Source organism: Zeugodacus cucurbitae, chromosome 5 (genome assembly GCF_028554725.1).
Source record: "Zeugodacus cucurbitae isolate PBARC_wt_2022May chromosome 5, idZeuCucr1.2, whole genome shotgun sequence".
NCBI classification, from domain to species: domain Eukaryota; kingdom Metazoa; phylum Arthropoda; class Insecta; order Diptera; family Tephritidae; genus Zeugodacus; species Zeugodacus cucurbitae.
Genome location: NC_071670.1, coordinates 18,386,463 through 18,411,415, shown reverse-complemented (window position 1 = coordinate 18,411,415; position 24,953 = coordinate 18,386,463). Strand labels below are relative to the sequence as shown.

The 24,953-nt window shown below is 34.8% G+C and overlaps 2 protein-coding genes across 3 annotated transcripts; both read right to left on the bottom strand.

Annotated features, from left to right (window-relative positions):
* Window positions 1-616: 616 nt before the first annotated feature.
* Window positions 617-3,284, bottom strand: LOC128922284 (zinc finger protein 431-like). Of its 2 annotated transcripts, none has more exons than XM_054232226.1 (2): window positions 3,227-3,284; window positions 617-1,881 (listed from the first exon to the last, which is right to left on the bottom strand). In XM_054232226.1, exon 2 carries the CDS (start codon window positions 1,819-1,821, stop codon window positions 865-867), a length of 957 nt encoding a protein of 318 aa, XP_054088201.1. In that variant the 5' UTR covers window positions 1,822-1,881; window positions 3,227-3,284; the 3' UTR covers window positions 617-864. The 2 variants fall into 2 exon arrangements, with proteins under 2 accessions (XP_054088201.1, XP_054088200.1); XM_054232225.1 differs by lacking the exon at window positions 3,227-3,284 and adding an exon at window positions 1,968-2,101.
* LOC105218945 (uncharacterized) lies at window positions 2,231-23,558 on the bottom strand. Its single transcript, XM_011194829.3, has 14 exons — window positions 22,484-23,558; window positions 20,687-20,911; window positions 20,468-20,599; window positions 20,332-20,406; window positions 19,951-20,271; window positions 12,413-12,550; window positions 12,274-12,351; window positions 11,893-12,213; window positions 9,378-10,391; window positions 4,743-5,171; window positions 4,466-4,612; window positions 4,331-4,402; window positions 3,952-4,275; window positions 2,231-3,226 (listed from the first exon to the last, which is right to left on the bottom strand). The coding sequence occupies exons 1-14, from the start codon at window positions 22,538-22,540 to the stop codon at window positions 2,231-2,233; spliced, it is 4,329 nt and encodes a 1,442-aa protein (XP_011193131.2). The 5' UTR covers window positions 22,541-23,558.
* Window positions 23,559-24,953: the final 1,395 nt, after the last annotated feature.

Sequence of the window (24,953 nt, the reverse complement as noted above, 5' to 3'; positions counted from 1 at the left end):
AATGATCTGCCACGGAATCTTAAAAAATCTAAACGATGTGCTTTTGCCGTGGAACAAGTATTTAACTTTGTTGATTTAGGAGTTACTATGGCCCATAAACTAATTCTAACTTAATTCTTATTTAAATTCAATAGTTTTAAAAGCTAAATATGCTCTTATCTTTTTTTTTCCTTTCCAAATATTCAAGAAGTCGCTGGAGGCACTGCACAGGACTTCAAAATATTTACACGACAAACAAAATGTTTTTGGTGGAGCCATGATTCTGTTGGGAGGTGATTTACGACAGACTCTTCCAATTATTCCTGGATAAACTGTTGCTGACGAACTAATCACAGGACTAAAATCATATAATTTGTGGCGACACGTAAAGAATCGCCAATTAACAACTAACATGTGAGTGTTTTTGCAGCAATGCACAGCCAAGAATAAAGACTAAATCGCGGTGTGTAAATACTTTTGACTTCTGCGAGTCTTCAGTTCAATTGCTTATTTCTCCGCCATATTGCTAGCTATTCTATCAAACTGACTTCATTCGCTCAGGAACAGAGCAAGGTTTACAACATAGCATTTTGTTACCCTGCGAAAAAAACAACAAAAAGCAAGCTTGTTTGTGTGAAATTTGTAAAAAAAAACGTTCGATGTGTAAATAATTTTGACTACCTCTGTATATCAATAATTTTAAAATTTACCGGATATAATGTTGCGTAAGATTTTTTTCACTATATTGAAAAATTTACAAATTTAATGTATACCTTAGCCACAAAAACGAGTGGTCGGGTCTGCTAGTTAAGTCATAATAAACAATATATGTTGTTAAATTTTATTAATTATATTAATAATTAAACACAATTTTTGTATTTTATTTTAAAGCACATTTTCAACTCCTTCCGAATTTGCTGCAACTTGTATTATACCATGTGATTTCATGTGACCATTCAGCCCAGCATTTTGAGCAAATCGTTTATCACAGATCTTGCAAACATACTTCTTTTCTGCAGCATGGATCTGTTTGTGCTGCCTTAGATGTTTAGCACTTGTAAAACCTTTATTGCATATGTTGCATATTTTATCACGCACATTTTGGTGCACATTCATGTGTTCCCTATAAAAGGATTTACTGAAGAAACCCTTATTGCATATTTCACACCTGTGGGTTGGTCTATTCTCATGCCGTCGCTTATGTGTATTAATCCTTGATGAAGTACGAAAGCTTTTACCGCAAATTTCGCAAACGAATGGCTTCTCGCCGGTATGAGAACGCATATGAATTTTTATTTCTGTGGTCGTTGCGCACGGCTTGCTGCATATCTCACACTTGTATAGGTAGTCCTGTACATGTCTCCGTAAATGTACCGCCAAATTTGTGGACAATTTAAAACCATGACCACAGACATGGCACTTAAATGGAAGCGAACCATCATGTGACGCCAAGTGTATTTTATATTGACATACACCCGAAATAATTTTTTCACATATTGAACATTCATAGGGAGTAACATCGACTTCGAGGTATGAAATATGTTCATAAAATGTGCAACTCGGCTTATGTTTTTTATTTTGCTGTTTGCATAAAATTTTTAATCTCTTTTCGTGTGAGCATATTTTTCGAAGCCGTGCAATTTCACATCCAATATCATATTCTGTTAGACTTAATCCCGATTTGTTTTTAAAATTTTCGTGAACAGCCTTCAAGGCTTCTCGTCGCCTGTTACTGAATCTGTATGTAATATCTGTTTCATCCCAAAGACCAGTATACTCTTTGTATATTTCTGCTAAAAGAACGGTTTGGGCATCATTTAAAAGGCTCTCAGACATTCCCATTTTTTGCGAGTTTGGTGTTATACCAAGTGTGGGTGCTTTAATCTCAGATTTGGATTTCACCTGTAATAAAATAAATGTGTGCAGCTTTAAATGGACGCGTTTAAATTTTACAATATAACAAGTCATAAAATCAAATTTAACACTACCGAAAGGATTATTACAGTTATCTATTGTTTGCAGTCACAGTAAATATCGACTCAATCTTCTAATTAACTTCAATTTTATTAAATCGCCAAAAATAGAAAATTCCGTAGTTTTCGGTTTCGAATAAATATATTTTGTTTATTCAATTTATTCGTACAAAACGTTTATTACTCATTGTCACTAGTGAACAAGTATAATTAGATTATAATATACATATATGAATACTGGATTCTTACGATATATGTATAGCTTTGTAACAAAATCATTATTCCTGCTCTTCTTGTTCTAAACTCACACTTTTAGAACTGATCTCAATTAATGTTGTCCCATGTGATTTCACATGTCCACTAAGTCCAGCATATTGAGCAAAGCGTTTACCACAAATTTTACACGCATATTTCTTTTCGGATGAGTGGATTAGCATGTGTTGTCGTAAATGTTTATTACTCGTAAATCCTTTTTCACATATGTTGCATACTTTGTCTCGGACTTCGGAATGCACATACATGTGTTCTGTCATCAGTGATCTCATGTAGAATGTTTTATTACAAATTTCACATTTGTACAGTGGCTTTTTATCGTGACGTAATTTATGTGGCCTTAATTCGGCTAACGACCGATATTTTTTGCCACAAATTTCACAAACATACGGTTTTTCGCCAGTATGACATCGCATGTGAGTTCTCAATTCGGTTGTTGTTGCACAGGGCTTGTCGCACACTTCACACTTATACAAGTAGTCCTGGGCATGTCTACGTAAATGTACTGTTAAATTAGTCACCAATTTAAAACCATGCCCACAGATATGACATTTAAATGGCAACGAACCATCATGTGAAGCTAAATGCACTTTGTATTGTTGTGTGCCGCTTAATACTTTTTCACATATAGAGCATTCGAAAGGTGAGACATCAGTCTCTAGGAATTTGATATGTTTGTAAAATGAGCACGAGGGCTTATAAATCTTATTTTGACGTTTACACGCCAATTTTAGTCTCTTTTCATTAGAACATAGCTTTCGAAGTCTTGAAATTTCGCACTCCAAATCATATTTTGTGATGGTTAAGCCAGTTTCTTCATTAAAATCTTCTAGTAGCTTTTGTAAAGCATCTCTTCTTCGATTACTGAATCTATATGTTATTTCTGTTTCATCCCAAAGAGTGGGCAGACTGTTATAAATTCTAGCTAGTATTATTGATTGTCTGTCGTCTAAAATGCTTTCTGGATTTGTAAATTTTCTCAATATTGGTTTTGGCCTTACCTGTAAAAAAAAAAAAATTGTGAAAAATTTGGTTTTAGAAATCTAATTATGAAAGTCAAAAATAAACCTTTGTGTGATAGAACTCACATTTTATTTAGAATAAATCACCCGCTTGACATAATGAACAGATGAAGTAAATAGACAGCTTTCCTTTTTCTATCAGCGGATAAATTTATTAATACACTTTGGTATTTCTAATAGTGGCGACCACTTTATTATTTATAATTTCTAATATTATCGCACGGAGGTCGTGATGTTTGTTATCTGAAATTCTACTCAAAATAATATTTCAAATGAATTAAATTTGGAATCTCCATTAATCCGGGCAGGAAATTTCTCACTGGTCCAAGGCACAAACATTGTACTTGTTAAAGTACTGAGACTGGACTCGACATTGTGAGGGCTGCCGAAACCTATTTTGGAATCTCGTTTCTATGTATTATAATTGGTTTCTAACACACTAAAGTGATATTTTGGAATAGTTTCCAACAAACGAAATAAATAAAATATGTACAAAAAAACCTTATAATTTAGGGTCGAGATATTTGCATTTAAGATGATATCACGAAATTTGACTCGTTTTATTATATGTTATTGTTACAGCACTTTATAACTTTTCGGTTAATGTTATTATGTGAGCGTGGCAATGACACAGTTTAGTTATTTTGTCCGAGTGATTAGTAAAAGAGTTTTCTTATATATTATATCCTTTATGTTAAACTCACCTGAGCGCTTTGTCGCTTCGGCTTTAAAAAAGCAGTTAAATCGTTATACCAAGCAGGTGTATATATTTTGCCTTTAGAAAGATAAATCTTTTTCCGCACCAATTCAGTCCGAAGTCTGCTGCTTAATTTCCCAAACATTTTACGAATTGACTCCCATTCATTTGGAATACCTACTTCCTCAGCAATATTTTTAATTTCCTTCTCTCTTTTCCTGTTATCTTTGGTTATTTGAATATCGTTATCCCACAATATAGGTCGATTTTCATAGCCTTTAAATATTGCGAGTATTATATTTTTATGAAAAAACTCGTTTAAGCCAAGTTTCTGTTAAAGTTATTTAGGTATTATTTTAAAATGAAGTTAATATAAATTATTAAACCTGTATATAAGAGGCAATTTCAGAGTTCCCTTCTTCATCACCATCATCATCATTTTTTTCTGTATCATTTTCCTGTAAAAAAAAACAAAGAAAACATAATATAACATGTACTAAATATTATACATTAAAGCATACACTAAGGCTATCTTCACCGTCTTCGCTTACGTATCCTTCCATTAGATTTAATTCTTTAAAATCTATCGAATCTTCAATTCGGTTGTTGTCCAACTTTATTTCAACTTTTTCAAAGTCGCGTAAATTCGCTTTACTGTCCTCGCTGTCCTGTAATGCATAGTATATTAAAATAAAATTTTCCATTAGCAATTTTGGAATTAAAAACTAAAGAAATGTATATAACTATTCATTGTTATTACTGATAAGTTTAATCTGAAATACATTTTCATAACATCACCTCATTCGAAGCTGTAGTTAAGATCTCTGCATCACCATCATCCATATCGTCATTCAATTCTAAGGAATAATCAACTTCTTCTTCTAATTTGGGATTTGTGAACTGATACATATGATCCTCACATATGTGTTGAATGAAATCTCCTAATTGAAGAAAAGTGTAGTCGCAAAAAATACAATTTAGGAAAAATTCTTTTTTGCCAACTGATAGCCGGGTAGTAATCTCTCCACATCTCTTTAAATCAGCACATTCAATTTTATGTTTCTCCATTTCCATTATTAAAGATATTTCACAGGCTTTATATGTTTGTTTAAGAATATTTGATATACGACGGCAATAAACAACAATTCTTTTAGTGATGATACTGACATGAATACAGACAATACTCGATATCATGTTCGAAAAATTATTACGCGAAGTGTGGCCACACTAAAGGAAAACAATAGAATGGCTAATATAAATCGTATTGTAAGGGATTTCCAAAAATCTGTCGTTTATGTGGCCACACTAAAGGAAAACAACAGAATGGCTAATATAAATCGTATTGTAAGGGATTTCCAAAAATCTGTCGTTTACTCTAAAACTCTACATTGAGTTCGATCACTGGATAGTCAAATAAAAGTCACTGTTTAATGGTTATACACTTATCTTTATTTCTAATTTAACAAACTTAACACTTTATTACTCTTTGTACAAGTTTACAACTTCTTACTTCTAATTTCTTGCACTTTACTCGGCAACTCTCTAATTAGAACTGTGTCATAGTCATGGCAACTACGAATATCGATGTCTAGATAGATCTGGCAAGTTATCGATTTCGATTATCAATTCTAGTTTGTTCTGGTGCCATTTCAAATTCGACTATATAAGGGATGTCGGACTGGCAGCAAGACAGTTCTGATAAGAGAGTTGTCGAGTGAGGACAATTCTAAGGAGAGAGTTGTCGAGCAAAGTGTAAACAAGTTATAAGTTAGAGTTGTAAAGTAGTGTATTGAGTAATAAAGTGTTAAGTTATAAGGAATTAGTAATAAAGATTAGTGTATAGCCATTAAAGGGTGACTTTTATTTGACAATCCAGTGATCGAACTCAGGGTAGAGTTTTAGAGTAAACGACAGATTTTGGAAATACGTTATAGTTTTTATATCTGCTAATTATGAAATGACAAAATATCGCATATGTTGTAAAATTTTGACACTCTGGGGACTAAAAGGTGAAAAGAAGATATTTTGTGTTTTTCTCTTAGAGTTTCAATATATGTACATATATCACCTTCAAATACTACGATATATATTTTTACCAAAATAATTTTGAACAGAAAAAGAAGCTTATGTAAGCTCCTATTGTTTACTAAAATTCTTTCGTGGTTAATTTTCATGCATTGAATAAATTACTTTTTCTTTTCACAACTGTGTTAGCACCCATCGTTAATTCGTAGCACGCTTTTGAAATGAAAAAAATATATTTCACCGCCATAATTCTGGTGTATATAAATTGTATGGGAATTATATATAAGCTGTCATCGATTGGCTAACTGCTATAGACAAGCCAATCGAACAAACTTTCCAATTTTCTATACAAATTGGCAGCACTGAAATCGAATTGTATATACTTGGTCGCACTGAACTCTTCAACCACCGTTTATGTCTAAAGCTGAAACTACATAGCTCGCGTATGCGAATGCGAAAAAATGCGCTTGACTGCCTATATATCGAGCAACCCCATAAATGCGCTTTTGAAATCGTTGACAGCTGTGTACAAGGTGATACACATACACACGTTTTATTTGCGAGTTTGAAAACGACCCAAAATAATATGGACGACGATTTTAAATTTTTATAAGCAGTGTATATAGAAAACCTCGAATTAAGCAACGGAAGGAAAATTTAAACTGTCTACCTTGTTTATTGAAACTTCATCACCCCTAATCTTTAAAAATTAATTTAAATATTTGATAAATATATTATTAATAAATTAATTAATATTTTATTTCACAAAATACTTATATTGTATCGAAGAAAACGAGCTTAAACAATTAAAACATACAAGATTGTAAGTAACATAACCTTGGTTGCTGTGTTAGCGCATGAAAGTTGAAAATTTTCAACTTCTGTGCGTCTTCGAATCCGAGTTCGAATTTCGGAGCATTGGTTGCGAAAACATGCGAAAGCTATGTAGCTCATCTCATAAGAACATGTGTATTCAACTCAACTGTCAAACGTTCGCATTCGCATTCGCGAGCTACATATGTAGTTTCTGCTTAACGTTTTCTGCAACAAATTTAATTTTTATTAAAGTTTTTTATTCAATAAATTCAATACAAAAATACTGACGATTTATCTTCGCCTGCCCTTTTCAATTTCAAATTTGTGTATAACAATTTTTATTATTTTGACAGTAATTTGTCCTTTGAACCGTTCACAATAGTAAAATGGTTCTAAAATGAGTAAAACAAAACTTGGTAGCACTCAGCAAGCGACGATTCGCATTTTAATGATTTAATGGTATTCGCATACTCTCCAGCACGAATTCAACTGGATATCTTTGTTGTTGCTTTCACATGTAAAATTTTTGACATGCGCCCAAAGATAGCGAGCAGAGAAGTGACCAATCGATGGCAGCTATATTCATTCTTGATTTTTGTAGAGTACTTCATTTTATATAGTTTTGCAAATAATTCTGCACAGACATATTTTTGTTTTTACACAATGTATCGCACTTCAAGTCCGATAGTTTCTCTTCTGCTTCCTGTTCACAGTGATAAATACCTTCCAGTTTGTTATTATGTATTACGAACAGATCCTGACGAGCGTATTTCAAAGCTTTGCGTTAATGGCAATTGAACAACACACATGTATCCAGGATATGTAGTTCTGAAGAAGTTAAATTGATAACAGATAACTAAAAGTTTTAAAGGTAACGCATTTACGGGTCAAGTCTATTGATAAAAAGGATAAGGTAGAAGGCATTTTTTTTTCAAAGAGCTAACTTTGTTGTTTGGTATTCATACTGATTCATACATATGTGCTATGTTTACGAGAATGATATTTGGCATTTATGAATTTAAAAAAACAAACACGATAAACATAAAAAATATTTTATTTACATAATACAGTACTTTTCGTTTAATTTACCTTATGGTTAATTGGTTTCCCCCGTTCAATTGAACGGTGTTACCGGTATTGTATAGAGGTTATCGGGGAAAAATATAGCATATGAAAGCACATGTAAATTTTCTCCGATAATTGGACTCGGTTAATTGATTTTCCCGCTTAGTTAGTTCAAAATATATGTTAAAAACAATTTTCCTTTTAAATCTCCCCGGTTAATTCCACCAAATATTTTTGAAAAAACGAATCTTCTAATCAACACTGTATATTTTTTTAATAATAAGTTTGAATAAAAAATATATATACATATCGCTCATTTACTTGAATAGTGTCATAACTCAAAAAACACGAGTATGCAGAAATGTGCGCAATTTCATCGTCCATATTGTATAAAAAATTTAATTCCGATGCGTAGGAAAATAAACTGTGATATAAGAATGTGCCGTTCTTAAACTTGTTATGTTGCATTCGTTTTTAACCACAATAACGACACTTCTCAGTTGTGCCAGAATTAGTTATATTTTTTTTAAGAAATAACGACATATTTTGATGTCCAACACATATTATGAAAGGGTGAATTTGATTTTCTTTTCTGAAAGAACGACATATTTTGTATTACAACGATATTGGTGAAAAATTAATTAAATTTTTCATATTGCTTTTTGCAGCAAAAACGACACATTTGACTTATGGCGGCGAAATTGATATATATTTTTCACAAATAACGACATAATTCAAAAGGGGTCACATTTATGCCAAGGAAAAGCATTAGTAAACTCTATTTGGTTAATTTATGCTCAACATTGTATTTAATATATTACAGGCCACTAGATTTGTCAATAAACTGATGGCATTTTTCTATATTTGCTAAATAAGATACAATGGAAAACTTTAAATCACTCTCCTGAAAAATCGACTTTTTAGAGTTGTGACACTATTCAAGTAAATGAGCGATATGTACATAAATAGATTCATAGTTGCCTATGTAAGTACATAAAATTGTTATTGCATTTTTTCCTATAATGGTAAAATATATTCAAATAATTGAAAAACATATGCATGTATGAAGTTCGCTTTAAGGTATGGGTTTAGGAGGTTGAAAACATGAGTATATTTTTTATATTTTTTTTTATTTATTCAATCATATATTTCATTCAGCATATTAAAGATACATATTTAAACAGTATTTTTTGGATTATATATAAAAAATTTCGAAAGCTTAGCCGTTGGTACCTCATCTTCCATGCAGTTGGTCCAAAAAAGGTTCTTGCCGTGGACATCATAACTCATTGTTGGTTCATCCAAATCAACAAACCCAAAATATTTGTTGTTAATGAACGAAGGAAAAAAGAAAATATTAAAAACTGAATTCTTCATAGATTTTGAACAAAAAAATTAACTTTTGTGGTAAAATTTTCGCCATATTACTATTTAATAAGACAAAAAACTTTAAAATTTTGATTCCCACGTAAATTTAAATTAAATTAATAACAAAACACCATTTTTTATTTTACAATAAAGCTTTTAAAGCACATCTTCAACGTCTATCGAACTTGCTGCAAATCGTATTATACCATGTGATTTCATATGAGCACACAGCCCAGCACTTTGAGCAAAGCGTTTATCACAAATCTTGCACGCAAACTTCTTTTCTGCAGCATGGATCTGTTTGTGTACTCGTAGACGCTTGGCATTTTTAAAACCTTTATTGCATATGTCGCAGATTTTATCACGCACATTTCGGTGCACTGCCATGTGTTCTCTATAATAAGATTTTTGGAAGAAACCCTTATTGCATATTTCACACCTGTGGGTTGGTCTATTCTCATGCTGTCGCTTATGCGTATTAATCATTGATGAAGTACTAAAGCTTTTACCGCAAATTTCGCAAACGTATGGCTTCTCGCCGGTGTGTGAACGCATATGAATTTTTATATCTGTGGACGTTGCGCACAGCTTGCTGCATATCTCACATTTATATAAGTAGTCGTTTGCATGTCTCCGTAAATGTACCGCAAAATTACTAGACAATTTAAAACCATGACCACAGACATTGCACTTAAATGGTAGCGAACCGTCATGGGATGCCACATGTATTTTGTATTGAGATCTGCCAGTTATTATTTTTTCACATATAGAACATTCAAAAGGAAGAACATCTACTTCGAGGTAAGAAATATGTTCATAAAATTTGAGACTTGGTTTATAGTTCTTATTTTGCTGTTTGCATAAAGTTTTTTGTCTCTTTTCGTGTGAGCATATTTTTCGAAGTCGCGTTATTTCACATCCAATACCGTATTCTGTTAGACTTAACCCTGATTTGTTATTAAATTTTTCGAGAACAGCCTTTAAAGCTTCTTGTCGTCTGTTATTGAAAAAATATTTAATATCGGTTTCATCCCAAAGACCGGTATACTCTTTGTATATTTCCGCTAACAAAATGCTTTGGTCATCATTTAAGAGGCTTTCAGGTATTGCTAGTTTTTTAGCTGTTGGTGTTGTATAAAGAGCAGGTGTTTTAATCTCGGTTTTACATTTGACCTGTTGTATGCAGAAATAAATATGTGTAGTTTTAAGTATACGCGTTTAAATTTTATTGTAGGTTAAAATTTTTGCATTAAATATAAATTCACAAAAATTACACATATATATATATATAAATATATATACGTATATTGTTTTAACTTCGACTACTTATATAAAGTCTATTAATGGGTCTAATCATTGAAACCGTTTCGAATTTTACGTCGGAATCATTAAAACCGTGTAGAAAATAAAATTTACGAACACATTGAACTCACTTAACGACTCGAAAAAATACATTCCGCGGCTAATAGATGTCGCTAATTACGAAATCATTGAATCTGCAAAATCGAAAATTTTGGTCGAAATCTAACCGTTGGTGAATGAGTTGGGGAAATGTAAAAAAAAAATAAACCATTTGGAAGTTTTTATGTTAATAAAAACTGATGACGGAGTAAATTATGTTTTATAAGGGTATTTTAGAGATAAGAGACAAAAATACTTTAACAAAATCTAATTTGAGGCGTTTAAAAGAGCCTCAGGTGAATTCAAAACTTTTTAGAAAGAAGTTTTACAAGAATTAAACTGTAAACTCCTATCCAGGCATCATGTGTATATATTATGGGTTGGTAAAGTATTTCTGTCCCGTTCGAAACTAAGCACTAAAATATTTAATTATTTTTAATTTAGTTTAGAGATTCTCCATTGTCTGCTCATTGTTTTAAGCAACAAACCTTGACGAAATAGTTCTAAAGAATTCTGGTGATATTAGTATCGAACTTTTTGTTTCTATAATTTCTAATTTTCTTGGCTGCAGTAGGCAAGCAGTATTATAATAATAATCAAGTAAAAATTTAAAGAAAAGTATGATCTAACGATCTAATTCTGTTTTGATCGGTAAGTATTTCTATCTTAAAATATTTTATTAAATTTGAAGTTAATAAGGTAGAAAGAGTTTCGAACAAACTATTAATTAAAAATATTTAAGAGATAATCAAACTGGTAGCTGTTCCGAGTGGTAGACTTATAAAGTTTCTTTAATAGATGCAAATAATTTTGAGCGGCTTGAAGAACAAAATATTAGAAATACACAATTTCGCACTATTACTCGAGCATTCCCAACGCATTCATATTCAGAGAGAAAGACAACGGAGACCAGATACTTGAGGTCGTAATCAAGTTTTAGCTCATTGCAATTATAATATCATTTCATGTACGAATTTTCCTCATTTTACTTTTTTAAAATGAACCCACGCAAGAAACGGGAAAGTACATATATATTTATGTGTAAAAACTTATAACTTTTGAAACATTTGTTAAAACCCGTGCGAAGCCGGAGCGGTCTACTAGTTCTATATACATTTTTATGTACATAATACCTTCAGTATGCCTTGAGCTATATAAATTTAACTTCAATTAAACACTTTTGCAACAGTAAAACATGTTAGTTATTTCATGTAAGGGACTGATTTGTAGTATCTTCTTCGTATGTGTATTCTATAATTTTGCTTAAACTCACCTGAGCAGATCTATTCGGTTGTAAGAAAGTAGTTAAATCGTTATACCAATCTGGTGTATATGTTTTGCCTTTTGAGAGAAAAATCTTTTTTCGTAACAATTCGGTCCGAAGCCGGCTGCTTAATTTTCCAATTATTTTACGGATTGACTCCCATTCATTCGGAATACCCACTTCCTCAGCAATATTTTTAATTTCCATTTCCCTTTTCTTATTATCTCTGGTTAATTGTGTATCGTTATCCCACAGGGCAGGGCGATTTTCATAGCCTTTAAATATTGCTACTATTAATTTTTTATTAAATCTTTCGCTTAAGCCAAGTTTCTGTGAAATCAATTTTGAAATTATTTATCTTAAAATGTAAATTATTATACTTTATCAAACCTGTCTATAAGCAGCAATCTCAGTGTTATCTGCATCATCATCATCATCATAATAATAATTTTTTGTTGGTTCATTTTCCTGAACAAAAAGAGGAAAATTATATATGATATGAACTTACTAAAATATGTTCAATACTCACATTAATGCTATCTTCCCTATCATCCATCGCGTATTCATCCATTAGATTCAAGACCTTAAGATCCATCGAATCTTCCATTTGCTTGTCGTCTAACTCTATATCAACTTTTTGAAATTCGCTCAATTTACTGTCGTTGGCCTGGAATACTTTAAATGCATAAATAAATTTTGCAATAAGAAATTTGTGATATACATATGTACATATATTTGATTTAATTGTTACTATTATGTTTAATACCTCATTTGTAACTTCCGCTGGGATCAGTGCATCACCTTCATTAATATCTTCATGCACTTCTAAGGAATAATCAATTTCATCCTCTAATTTTGGACATGTAAACTGACACATATGATTCTCGCATATGTGTTGAATGAAATCTCCCAATTGAAGAAAATTGTTGTCGCAAAAGCTACAATTTAGGAAAAAATCCTTTTTCCCAACTAATAACTGAGTAGTAATTTCTCCACATTTCATTAAATCAGCACATTCAATTTTATGTTTCTCCATTGTTAATGATTGTGGTTCTCAATATTTCACAGTATTTCTATCTCTTGCTTAAAAATGTTTGATATACGAGGACAGTAAATAACAATTGTTTTAGTGATGCTACAGACATTGCTCGATAACATGTACGAAAAATTGTTGTAACGAAAATGGATACCAGAACAAACTAGAATCGGCATTCGAAATCGATAACTTGCTATTGAGTAATAAAGTGTAACGGATTTCCAAAATAGCGGATATATGAGTATCCTCTGTACTTGTGGTGGTACCTATCTATTAGCTTCCCTAAATGCTCTTCCAAATTTCGGATGACTCTTTCTACGATGCTATTGAACTTTAGATGTAATGTAACTGCCATTGTTTTCCGGACACTCAGCCTCTGGCACATCTCCCAACTATTGTTGATGCACACATCCGCCATCTCGTTAGTCTCTTACTGAGTTACATGCCCGGTTGCGATTGGAAGTGAATGGGATGTCCTCACAATTGAAAGAGGAGGAGTCGATGGAGGTGACCTTACAAAGTGAAGAGGTGTCAAGAGAGAGTGTATACCATCACAGGTTTCGGCACAGTTGAAGGAACAGGAGGTACATATATCGACGCATATGATCCCAGAAGAGACAGTCGTGTCATAGACAAAAGATTGTGATATGAAGGAACAAGAACCTCAGGATGAAGCTCCAGTTGTGAAACGTCCAAATAAAGAAGAAATGTCTGCAGAATCTCTTGTCGCAAAGGCACAGTGGAACATATTTAAGTTGGTGGCTGGTTGTTTATATCGAGTATGGAAAAGTAAAGAAGGACAAAACTCCCGATATCTCATGATTGCTCGGAATAAACGATTACTTAAAATTTGCAACGAGATGTAAAAAGGTCCAAATCAAGGATACTTGAGAATCACGAAATCCTTGGAAAAAATGAAGAATCAATTTTATTGGGTTGGTTATCGTCAATCAATGAGAGAGTGCAATGTAGTTAAAGTGTCGAGTTCCAAGAGACATGGTCAGATGAAGGAGTACAGTACGAGAGCGCCATTTGACCAACTTGCCATGGTTGTAGCTGGTCCATTACCTACCAGCAAATCAGGAAGCAGGAGTGTTACGATGGTTAGAACGGAAGAATACTCAATTCCAAGCCAAGCGACCAACCAGATGGCTGATTTGTGCATCAACTATTTGGAAATAAGCAAGAAGCTGGGTGTCCGGAAAACACTTGTAGTTACATTACATTCACAGTCCGATAGCATGGTGGAACGATTTAGCCGAAATTTGGAAGAGCATTTAATGAAGCTGGTTGCCTGGTTGTAGTGGTAACATTATTGGCATTTTATTTGATTTGCGTTTTAATAAATTGAAATCGATCGCGAATTAGTACAATTATATTTTATATTACTGTCTCAATATAAAAACGTTTCGTTTTTTCTCTTTTTCATCATACGAACATTCTTGGCTGGCGACATTTTGAAAATGAAATATCAGCAATCAAATGCCCACATAAAATATTTGCTATCGGCCATAGCAATCGATTTGACAGTTCAGATGATAGAAATAATTAAAAAAGTTAATATGTAAAAGTATATAAATTGAAATTAATTAGTTTTTATTAAAGATGCAATATTTTTTATGTCCATTTATTTGTTGTGAACGATATTATCAAGGTAGAATCGATAAGCGGCATTTGAGAGACCACTCTAATCCTGCCTACACTGGATTCTAAGTGAGTTTTGCTAAAACGTTTCTAATTGTCGACTTGAGATTATTTCTTTTTGTTTCTGGTTTGTTTCCAGATGTCGGTTAAGTAAGCATGTATTTTCAGAAATGCCTAACGAAATTATTAATAAAATTGGAGGCACGTCTTAGGTTTTTCCCTGAAGGTTCATATCAACGTTCAGTTGGAAAGGATACCGCTGTTGCTATGGTAAGAAGCACAACATCCACAATTTTATCCGAAGTGATTAATGTTTTAGAAAAAATTTTGCGTCGGAAGTGGATTAAGCTTCAAATGTATGAAGTGGATTCCAGAAAACCAAAACTTTATTTTAGTTTGCATTTATTGAATATTATTAATTCTTGCGATTTTTTGGTTTGAAAACAGTGGTATCATAAATCGGAATTAAATAGTTACAGCAGAATTGAATGCAGATTGAACATTGCATCTTTAATACTTTATGTAGAGTCGTAGTTTGTTTGATGACAAATAACGAGCTCAATTAATAAATTGTATTCAAAGACGAGGTATATTTGATGACAAACCGAATTTATGCAATACAACTTATAATGTAGTTTAATAATAGATTAAAGTTAAGACATATTTTAGTTGATGCTAAAATATGGTCGACCTTTCAGTTTCAGCAGCAGTTGCTGACCACCAAAACACTATGTTTCTTGATTTACTGGTAGGTAATCAAATCGCTCAAATGGCTCTCTTAAATTATACTGTTTCATCTGGCCAAAATTGATTGATGAAAACCATACAGTAATTTTACCAATGCTTTCATGACTCTCATGTATCCTCGACTTGGACCCTTGTGCAACCCGTTGCGAACTTTAAAGGTTCTTTCTTTCCGAACAATCATGAGGGCTCTAGTTGGACCACTTCAAACTATAACCCTTTGCTCGTCAATTTAAAAATGCAATATTGGGTATTAGATATGAAAAAGGTAAAAATGAATCACCAACTAATTGACAAATTCATTGTAAATGTCATTACGAAGAATAAAAAACGGTAAAGTACGGTTAACTGTGCAACACGTGCTAAAAAAGTAAAAAAACGGAGTGTTTAAAGTTTTTCTTGACACTAACAAAATTGAATGATAATTGTTTTTGGTTTGTTTTTGCAGTTTTTTTCATCAATTCTCTTTAAATAGTGTATGTAACCATCCCTGCTTAAAAAAAATTGGCGAACTGAAGCAAAAAGGTATATATGTACATATTTATATTATATTAATACTGTAAAAAATTATAAAAAACTAAACCTTTGTTATAGAAATTTAATGTAAAAGTTGATTTTTTGTATCAATTTGCATTTTGCAAAGAATTAGTTGACAAACTCTATGTACATACATATGTAATATGTGTACGAATGACATTTAACATTTATGAATTTAACAAAACAGACACGATAAACTTAAAAAATATTTTATTTACATAACAAATCATTATTTTATTAGATTTTATTTATTAAATTAATAACAAAAAGTCATTTTTTATTTTACATTAAAGCTTTTAAAGCACATCTTCAACGTCTATCGAACTTGCTGCAACTTGTATTATACCATGTGATTTCATATGACCACACAGACCAGCACTTTGAGCAAATCGTTTATCACAGATCTTGCAAACGTACTTCTTTTCTGCAGCATGGATCTGTTTGTGTACTCGTAGACGCTTGGCATTTTTAAAACCTTTATTGCATATGTCGCAGAATTTATCACGCACATTTCGGTGCACTTCCATGTGTTCTCTATAATAGGATTTTTGGAAGAAAGCCTTATTGCATATTTCACACCTATGGGTTGGTCTATTCTCATGCTGTCGCATATGCGCACTAATCCTTGATGAAGTACGAAAGCTTTTACCGCAAATTTCGCAAACGTATGGCTTCTCGCCGGTGTGTGAACGCATATGAATTTTTATTTCTGTGGTTGTTGCGCACGGCTTGCTGCATATCTCACATTTATATATGTAGTCGTTTGCATGTCTCCGTAAATGTACCGCCAAATTATTAGACAATTTAAAACCATGACCACAGACATTGCACTTAAATGGAAGCGAACCGTCATGGGATGCCACATGTATTTTGTATTGAGATCTGCCAGAAATTATTTTTCCACATATCGAGCATTCAAAAGGAAGAACATCTACTTCGAGGTAAGAAATGTGTTCATAGAATTTGAAACTTGGCTTATAGTTCTTATTTTGCTGTTTGCATAAAGTTTTTTGTCTCTTTTCGTGTGTGCATATTTTTCGAAGTCGTGCAATTTCACATCCAATACCGTATTCTGTTAGACTTAACCCCGATTTGTTATTAAAATTTTCGAGAACAGCCTTTAAAGCTTCTCGTCGTCTGTTACTAAACAAATATTTAATATCTGTTTCATCCCAAAGACAGGCATACTCTTTGTATATTTCCGCTAACAAAATGCTTTGGTCATTATCTAAGAGGCTTTCAGGTATTGCTAGTTTTTTAGCTGTTGCTGTTGGTGTTGTATAAAGAGCAGGTGTTTTAATCTCGGTTTTACATTTGACCTGTTGTATGCAAAAATAAATATATGTAGTTTAAAAATATTATTTTGTACCATACATGCATATGTAGGATCGAATTTTTGCATAAAGTATAAATGGAGGATGGGATCATGTGTAGAAGTTCACGCAAGTGAGGAAAGTTTTTGATTGTCATTCACTTGGGAGTGGCCAGAAACGATTCTTCTCTACATGGTTCAAGCAGCTCACGACTTCCGGTTTTAGACCAAGTATCCTCTGGGTAGCCAACAGACATCCGTTTGAAGGCGAGCTAAAGTGAGAAGGCGAACCCGCAGGGTAGGGTTTGGGACCCACCACATAAAAACGAAGTACCATTGAACACTTCTCCGACCTGCTGAATGGCAGTGAAAGTACAACACCAGGAGATGGCGAACACGATCCACCAATCGATGACGATGGAACAGATGTTCCATTACCCGACCATGAAGAAATTCGAATAGCAAGTACCCGCTTGAAGAACAACAAAGCAGCGGGGGCCGATAGATTACCGGCAGAGCTAATCAAATACGGCGGCGAAGAACTGATTAGGTGCATGCATCAGCTTCTTAGCAGAATACGGTCGGAAGAAAGCATGCCTGACGATTGGAATCTCAGTGTGTTCTTCCCAATCCATAAAAAGGGAGATCCCACAATCTGCGCCAATTACCGTGGGATAAGCCTCCTAAATATCGCATACAAGGTTCTATCGTGCGTACTGTGTGAAAGACTAAAGCCCACCGTCAACAAACTGATTGGACCTTATCAGTGTGGCTTTAGACCTGGAAAATCGACAACTGACCAGGATCGACACACACCACCTTTTTGTCGATTTTAAAGCTGCTTTCGACAGCACGAAAATGAGCTGCCTTTACGTCGCGTTGTCTGAATTTGGTATCCCCGCAAAGCTAATACGGCTGTGTAAGTTGACGTTGAGCAACACTAAATATCCGTCATGATTGGGAAGGGCCTCTCCGAGCCGTTCGATACCAAACGAGGTTTCAGACAGGGTGACTTACTATCGTGCGACTTCTTTAACTTGATGCTGGAAAAAATTACAAGAGCTGCAGAGCTAAATAGAGAAGGTACAATCTTCTACAAGAGCGTACAGCTCCTGGCGTACGCCGATGATATTGATATCATCGGAAGCAACAACCGCGCCGTTAGTTCTGCTTTTTCCCGCCTGGATAAAGAAGCGAAGCGAATGGGTCTGGAGGTGAATGAGGACAAGACGAAATATCTCCTGTCAACATCAGATGAGACGACACTAGGAGTTTTCGAGAGGAAAATTTTGTGCAAGATTTATGGTCCTCAGAACACTGGCAACGGCGAATACCGCAGACGATGGAACGATGAGCTGTACGAGTTATACGACGACATTGACATTGTTCAGCGAATAAAAAGACAGCGGGTACGCTGGCTAGGTCATGTTGTCCGAATGGACGAAAACACTCCAGCCCTGAAAGTGTTCGATGCAGTACTGTAGTAGTCTGTCCCGTTCGAATCTAATCTCTAAAGAACTTAATTATTTTTTATTTAGGTTAGATATTCTCCATAGTGTGCTCATGGTCTTAAGCAACAAACCTTGGATTAGTTTCGAACTTTTTCTTTGTATATACATTTCTAAATTTTGGCATGCTTTTTAATATTGGCATACTGATTTTGAGATGAAACAAAAAAATGGATTCTACGATAAAAAGTTTCAAATACATAGAGAATACGGCCAAGTATAAACTTTGGATTTTTTTCATGAAATCTCTGTATAACGATTTTTGTCCAATTTATTTAACTTTTCACGTAAAGGCACTTCACTTTATACATATTTTATTTTCTTTTCGGAATGCTGGTGGACTTTGTTCAGTTCATTGAAGAAAATATTCTAAATTATGTTCTAACTGCATAATCATATCACGAGGATAAGTCTGAATGGTTTTTTTTATATTTAGTCCCCTTTTTGTCTTAAACGTTTTTGAATCAGTTACATATGTATATTGGTAGAGACGGATTCCCACTTTCTGTAGACAATTTGAACAATATTATCAGATTTGTGGAGATTTCCAAAAATATCCAAGAGTATGTTCCCGGTCTACATTTTTTGTCACATAATATCTTTTTCCGTCACATAACCTGGTATTAGAGTTAAAGGAAATTTATTATTTTATTCTTCGTTGCATCATAATTTGCTTTGGCTTTCGTTTTATTTTCTATTAATCGACTTTTCTCAAAGGTTATACATTTTTGTAGTTTCGTAGTACACCATATTTTTACACAAATTTCCCGCTTATTATTAGTTCAAAAATTATTTTTTCTTTTTCGTTTTGCAGAATCATTTTATTATTCTTTTTGATTAAGTACTCCTGCAAACAGCAGATTTTTCTTAACCGTGTCTGTGGCACTTGAAAAATTCATCAACTGATCTACTATGATGTTGGTTATAAGTTTTTAAGGCTCTAGGAGTCATTTGATCGACAGTTTTAATGATTCTTTCCTTCTTTCTTTTTAAATATTTTTCTTTTTGCTTTTGCAATTCATATTTTTCTTTTTCTTCTTAAAAAAATTATGTCGGATAAAAAGATGATGCAATTTTGGTTATGAATACCTCACTGATTTGTAAATATATGATAATTCTATATACATATTTATGTACACAATACCTTCGATAGGCCTTGAGCTATAGAAATCAGACTTCAATTAAACACTTTTGCAACAGTTGAAAAATGTTACGTTATTTCTTGTAAGGAACTGACCCGTAGGATTTTTTTCGTATATGTATTTTATAAATTTGTTTAAACTCACCTGAGCAGTTCGATTCGGTTCTAAGAAAGTAGTTAAATCGTTATACCAAGCAGGTGTATATGTTTTGCCTTTTGAGAGAAAAATCTTTTTTCGTAACAATTCGGTCCGAAGTCGGCTGCTTAATTTTCCAATTATTTTACGAATTGACTCCCATTCATTCGGAATACCCACTTCCTCAGAAATATTTTTAATTTCCATCTCCCTTTTCTTATTATCTCTGGTTAATTGTGTATCATAATCCCACAAAGCAGGTCGATTTTCATAGCCTTTAAATATTGCGACTATCATTTTTTTATTAAACATTTCGCTTAAGCCAAGTTTCTGTGAAATCCATTTTGAAATTATTTATCATAAAATATAAAATATTATACATTAGTAAACCTGTCTATAAGCAGCAATCTCAGTGTTATCGGCATCATCACCATCATCATCATCACTTTTTGCTGGCTCATTTTCCTGAACAAAAAGAAGAAAATTATACATAACATGAACTACCTAAAATTTATTAAAAGCTTACATTAATGCTATCTTCACTATCTTCGCTCACGCATTCATCCATTACATCCATCGAATTTTCTATTTGCTCGTCGTCCAACTCTATATCAACCTTTTCAAATTCGCGAAAATTCGATTCACTGTCATCACTATCCTGGAATACTTCATATGCTTAAATAAATTTCCCAATAAGAAATTTAATATATAATAATTTCATTGTTACTATTGTTATGTTTAATACCTCATTTGAAACTTCCGTCAGGATCTTTGCATCACCATCATCCATATCTTCATTCAGTTCTGAGGAATAATCAACTTCTTCCTCTAATTTGGGATTTGTGAACTGATACATATGATCCTCACATATGTGTTGAATGAAATCTCCTAATTGAAGAAAAGTGTAGTCGCAGAAGCTACAATTTAGGAAAAATTCTTTTATGCCAACTGATAGCTGAGTAGTAATTTCGGGAAAACTTTAGTATACCGTCCCACGATTTCGGGGTTAAAATAGATATGGGCGGATAGAGGGGGATCTCCAGATCACGAATATATATAATTATTGCCGCCGCAAACTTATAGTTTCTGAGTTATTTGCAATTTAAGATTTAAAATTAACAATTTTCAACACGTTATTTCTCACTGTATATTGAATTGTTCACATATATTTTGCACTTTAAATATATTTACACTTCATTAATTTGTTTCTACATATTTATTTTTAACAAATTATATCAAAATTTGCTGTAAATAAACATTTAATTTTATGCAGAATTCTGTTTATTTGTAAAATAACAAAACGGTTGCAAGATGACAGAACATAAGTGTTGCCACATGCATCGATTAAAAATAATCAAAATGAATAAAATTCCCAAAATGAAGAAAACAAATACCCAATAAATAGTTATTAAGTAAACATTCTAACTACAAAAAAATACCAAGGTTTCAAAATTTATAAGTGCTTCAAAAAAATAACCCTGGTCGAGCCAACACCGGGGATTATCAAAGAGGTGGAATAACAAGTTCTTCCGCGTAGAACTACTTTCTGCAGAGGCGGCCTTCGGCCGCGCTTCAAAAAAATAACCCTGGTCGAGCCAACACCGGGAGTTATCAAAGAGGTGGAATAACAAGTTCTTCCGCGTAGAACTACTTTCTGCAGAGGCGGCCTTCGGCCGCGCTTCAAAAAAATAACCCTGGTCGAGCCAATACCGGGAGTTATCAAAGAGGTGGAATAACAAGTTCTTCCGCGTAGAACTACTTTCTGCAGAGGCGGCCTTCGGCCGCGCTTCAAAAAAATAACCCTGGTCGAGCCAACACCGGGAGTTATCAAAGAGGTGGAATAACAAGTTCTTCCGCGTAGAACTACTTTCTGCAGAGGCGGCCTTCGGCCGCGCTTCAAAAAAATAACCCTGGTCGAGCCAACACCGGGAGTTATCAAAGAGAGGGAAATGGAAAGTTTTTTCGCGTACAACTACTTTCTGCACTGGCGGCCTTTGGCCGCGCTTCAAAAAAATAACCCTGGTCGAACCAACACCGGATATTATCAAAATATGGGAAATAATAAAATAATTTACATTACACATTACATGCATTATGTTTATTGTATTTGGGATATAATCTTTCTTTTTCATTATTGTGATTCTTATAATTCGTTTACAAAATATGTGATATGGTAACACCTATTTTGTGTCAGAATGCAACCCTTTTTTATTGTAAAAATAAACAAAATTGTGCAAAAAGTAAAATGCTTATTTACAGCATATTTTAATATAATTGGTTAAAAATAAATATTTATAAACAAATGTGTGAAGTGTAAATATATTTAAAGTGCAAAATATATGTGGAAAATTCAATATACAGTGAGAAATAACGAGTTAAAAATTATTAATTTTAAATCTTAAATTGCAAATAACTCAGAAACTATAAGTTTGCGGCGGCAATAATTATATATATTCGTGATCTGGAGATCCTCCTCTATCCGCCCATATCCATTTTAACCCCGAAATCGTGGGACGGTATACTAAAGCCGACCCGTAATTTCTCCACATATCTTTAAATCAGCACATTCGATTTTATGTTTCTCCATTTCATTTTCCATTATTAATGAGCGTGGTACTCAATATTTCACAGGATTTCTATTTGTTGCTAAAATACACTTGATATACGAAAACAGTAAACAATTGTTTTAGTGGTGCTACAGATATGAATTCGATAACATGTTCGAAAAATTATTGTTACGATAAGTGATACTAGAACAACCTAGAATAGACTATCGAAGTCGATAACTTGTCAGATTTATCCATACATCGATAATCGTAGTTTTCTCCTGCTAATGGCAGGCACCTTGTCGCGGTCGGGTCTTTGTGTCTGGTCGGGTGGTAGCTGTGGGAGTGCGATGACCAAGATCTGCCACCTCCTAATCCAGGGTGTTATGTGACTCCCGTGCCCATTGGATGGTTTGCAGCCAGTAGATAAAACAGGCTGTATTCGAACGGAGCCTTTCCAACACCAGGCCGCATTGGGAAGTAACTGTGGCGTGGCTGGAGCTATGGCGTGGCGGACCTACGCCTTCCCCACAGTCAACGTTGACCAGGAGGCTAACTTTATGCTAGTCAATTGGTCGTAAGAAACATAATGGCTAAACAAAACAACAACAAACAAAACCAGACAGTGGCAAGGGTACTCCTAGCTCTGGGTAATGACAATGCTTCCTTGATGCCCTAACGGCAGAGGAGCGTTCGCTGTTCGAGGAGTATGCGAGAGACGACGATGTACCCTCAACGAGCAGCGGCAGAGTAGGCAAGCCACTACTCCTGGCATCCCAGGCGGGAAAAAGCCCAAAGGAGGTTCGAGCGAGTACGAACCCCACAAATGTACCCTCTATCGCCGAAGATAGCAGAAGGAGCCGGCAAAGAAACAACCCAACACAGAGACCCACAAGAGACGGAGGCATAGGAGGCGTAATTACCCTCCGCTACCTGAGGCAGGCTGCCCAGGTGGTCCTGGCGATCCCCGCAGGGTGAGTGGGGCCGCTGTAAAGTGGTACCTTCGACATTTGGATGAGGGAAAATCGCCTGAAGTAGCCAAGGAACTTGCCCTAGGCAGAATGCGAGGTTCTAAGCGGCGCAGACCAGCCACGGCTCTGGAGTCGAGCGTGCAAGCTAGAACCTAAGAAGCATCTAAGGTAGTAGACAGCCAGCGCAGGTATGCTGATACTCTTAGGAGCGTACGCTTTGCAATACTGCCACTAAACTACCCAGAGAGCTCTGGTCCCGGCCCAACTCTTCGTCCTCCAAAACCGGATAATGAACAAAGTAGCCAGAGTATGGAGGCACGCTCTATCCTTAAATGGTGTCTATTTCCGATCAGGCATGCTACTGGTTGACCGCAGGGACGAAGAGACCGCTGCCTGGCTTACGGAGGTTGCTACCAAGCTTGAAGGATGTGATGGTCCAGTTCTCTGCGCCAAACGAGGCGAAGAAATACCGCCTTTACACAGCATGAGGGTATTAACACCTCAGCTTGGCGAATTATAGACATTAAAAAGGGGCAGACTGCGGAATAAGACTCTACGTCGGGATAGACGACGTGTCTTACAAAACGCTCCGGAAGGCGGGCTTTCGTCTAAACTTTAGGTTTAGCGCCGTCCATATGCGCCCTTGGTGGCCAAAGCCCGTGGTTGATAAGGCAAATAAGGGCGCTGAAGTGCAAGGTGGAGCGGACACAAAGGCCAAAACCGCCTCTGGAAGTGCAAGGTGGAGCGGACAGAAATGCCAAAACCGGACCCTTGGGTCCCGCCGTGCAGGGCTCAACTGCCGGTATCATGGACATCACGGAAGCGCTTCCCAAGGAGGCAGTAGAGGAGGCATCTTTTACTCAGGAACTTTTGCAGGGGATGGAGGAGCTAGTTGATGGAGGTGAAAAAGCTAGCGACTCGGAGGAACTCTCCCTTCTGGAGTCCATACTGTGAAGGACTCCCACATAGAAGTTGCTCAGTGTCAGCCTACTTCCCAGGAGAGACACCGTTGTGCCCTCCTCAACGGTAGAGAAGTTAACAGACTACTGCAGGATACATAAGCTCCCACTTATTTTAGGGTGCGACGCTAATGCGCACCATTTGGAATTGGGTAGCACAGACTGCAACTCAAAGGATGAGTCTCTTTTAGAATTTATTATTAGTAATAATATGAACGTGGAAAATGTAGGATGCAGGCCCACCTTCATTACCATGGCCAGGGAGAAAGTCTTGGACGTCACTCTGAGTAACGACCTTGCGACTAACCTGATCTCTCAATGAAGGATTTCCTCGGAACCATCCATGTCAGATCATAGGATCATTAGGTTTGTACTCGGAGTCGAAACCAAGATTATTCCACCAAAACGTAACCCAAGGAAGACAAATTGGGTAACCTACAGGAAAGCACTTAATCTAAATCTACAAAGGGTTGACCAGCATGTTAGGGGAGATCTGTATGGTCACTGGAAAGCAGGGTTACTGCAATTACCCAGTA

Bases quoted from the DNA above. Each gene is read 5' to 3' on its own strand.
- LOC128922284 (XM_054232226.1), bottom strand. From the start codon at position 1,821: ATGGGAATGTCTGAGAGCCTTTTAAATGATGCCCAAACCGTTCTTTTA.
- LOC105218945 (XM_011194829.3), bottom strand. From the start codon at position 22,540: ATGGAAAATGAAATGGAGAAACATAAAATCGAATGTGCTGATTTAAAG. The intron at 20,600-20,686 runs GTATTAAACATA...GAAGTATTCCAG, and splicing joins TGACGGAAGTTTCAAATGAG to GATAGTGATGACAGTGAATC. The intron at 12,551-19,950 runs GTGAGTTTAAAC...AAAGTATTCCAG, and splicing joins AACCGAATCGAACTGCTCAG to GCCAACGACAGTAAATTGAG.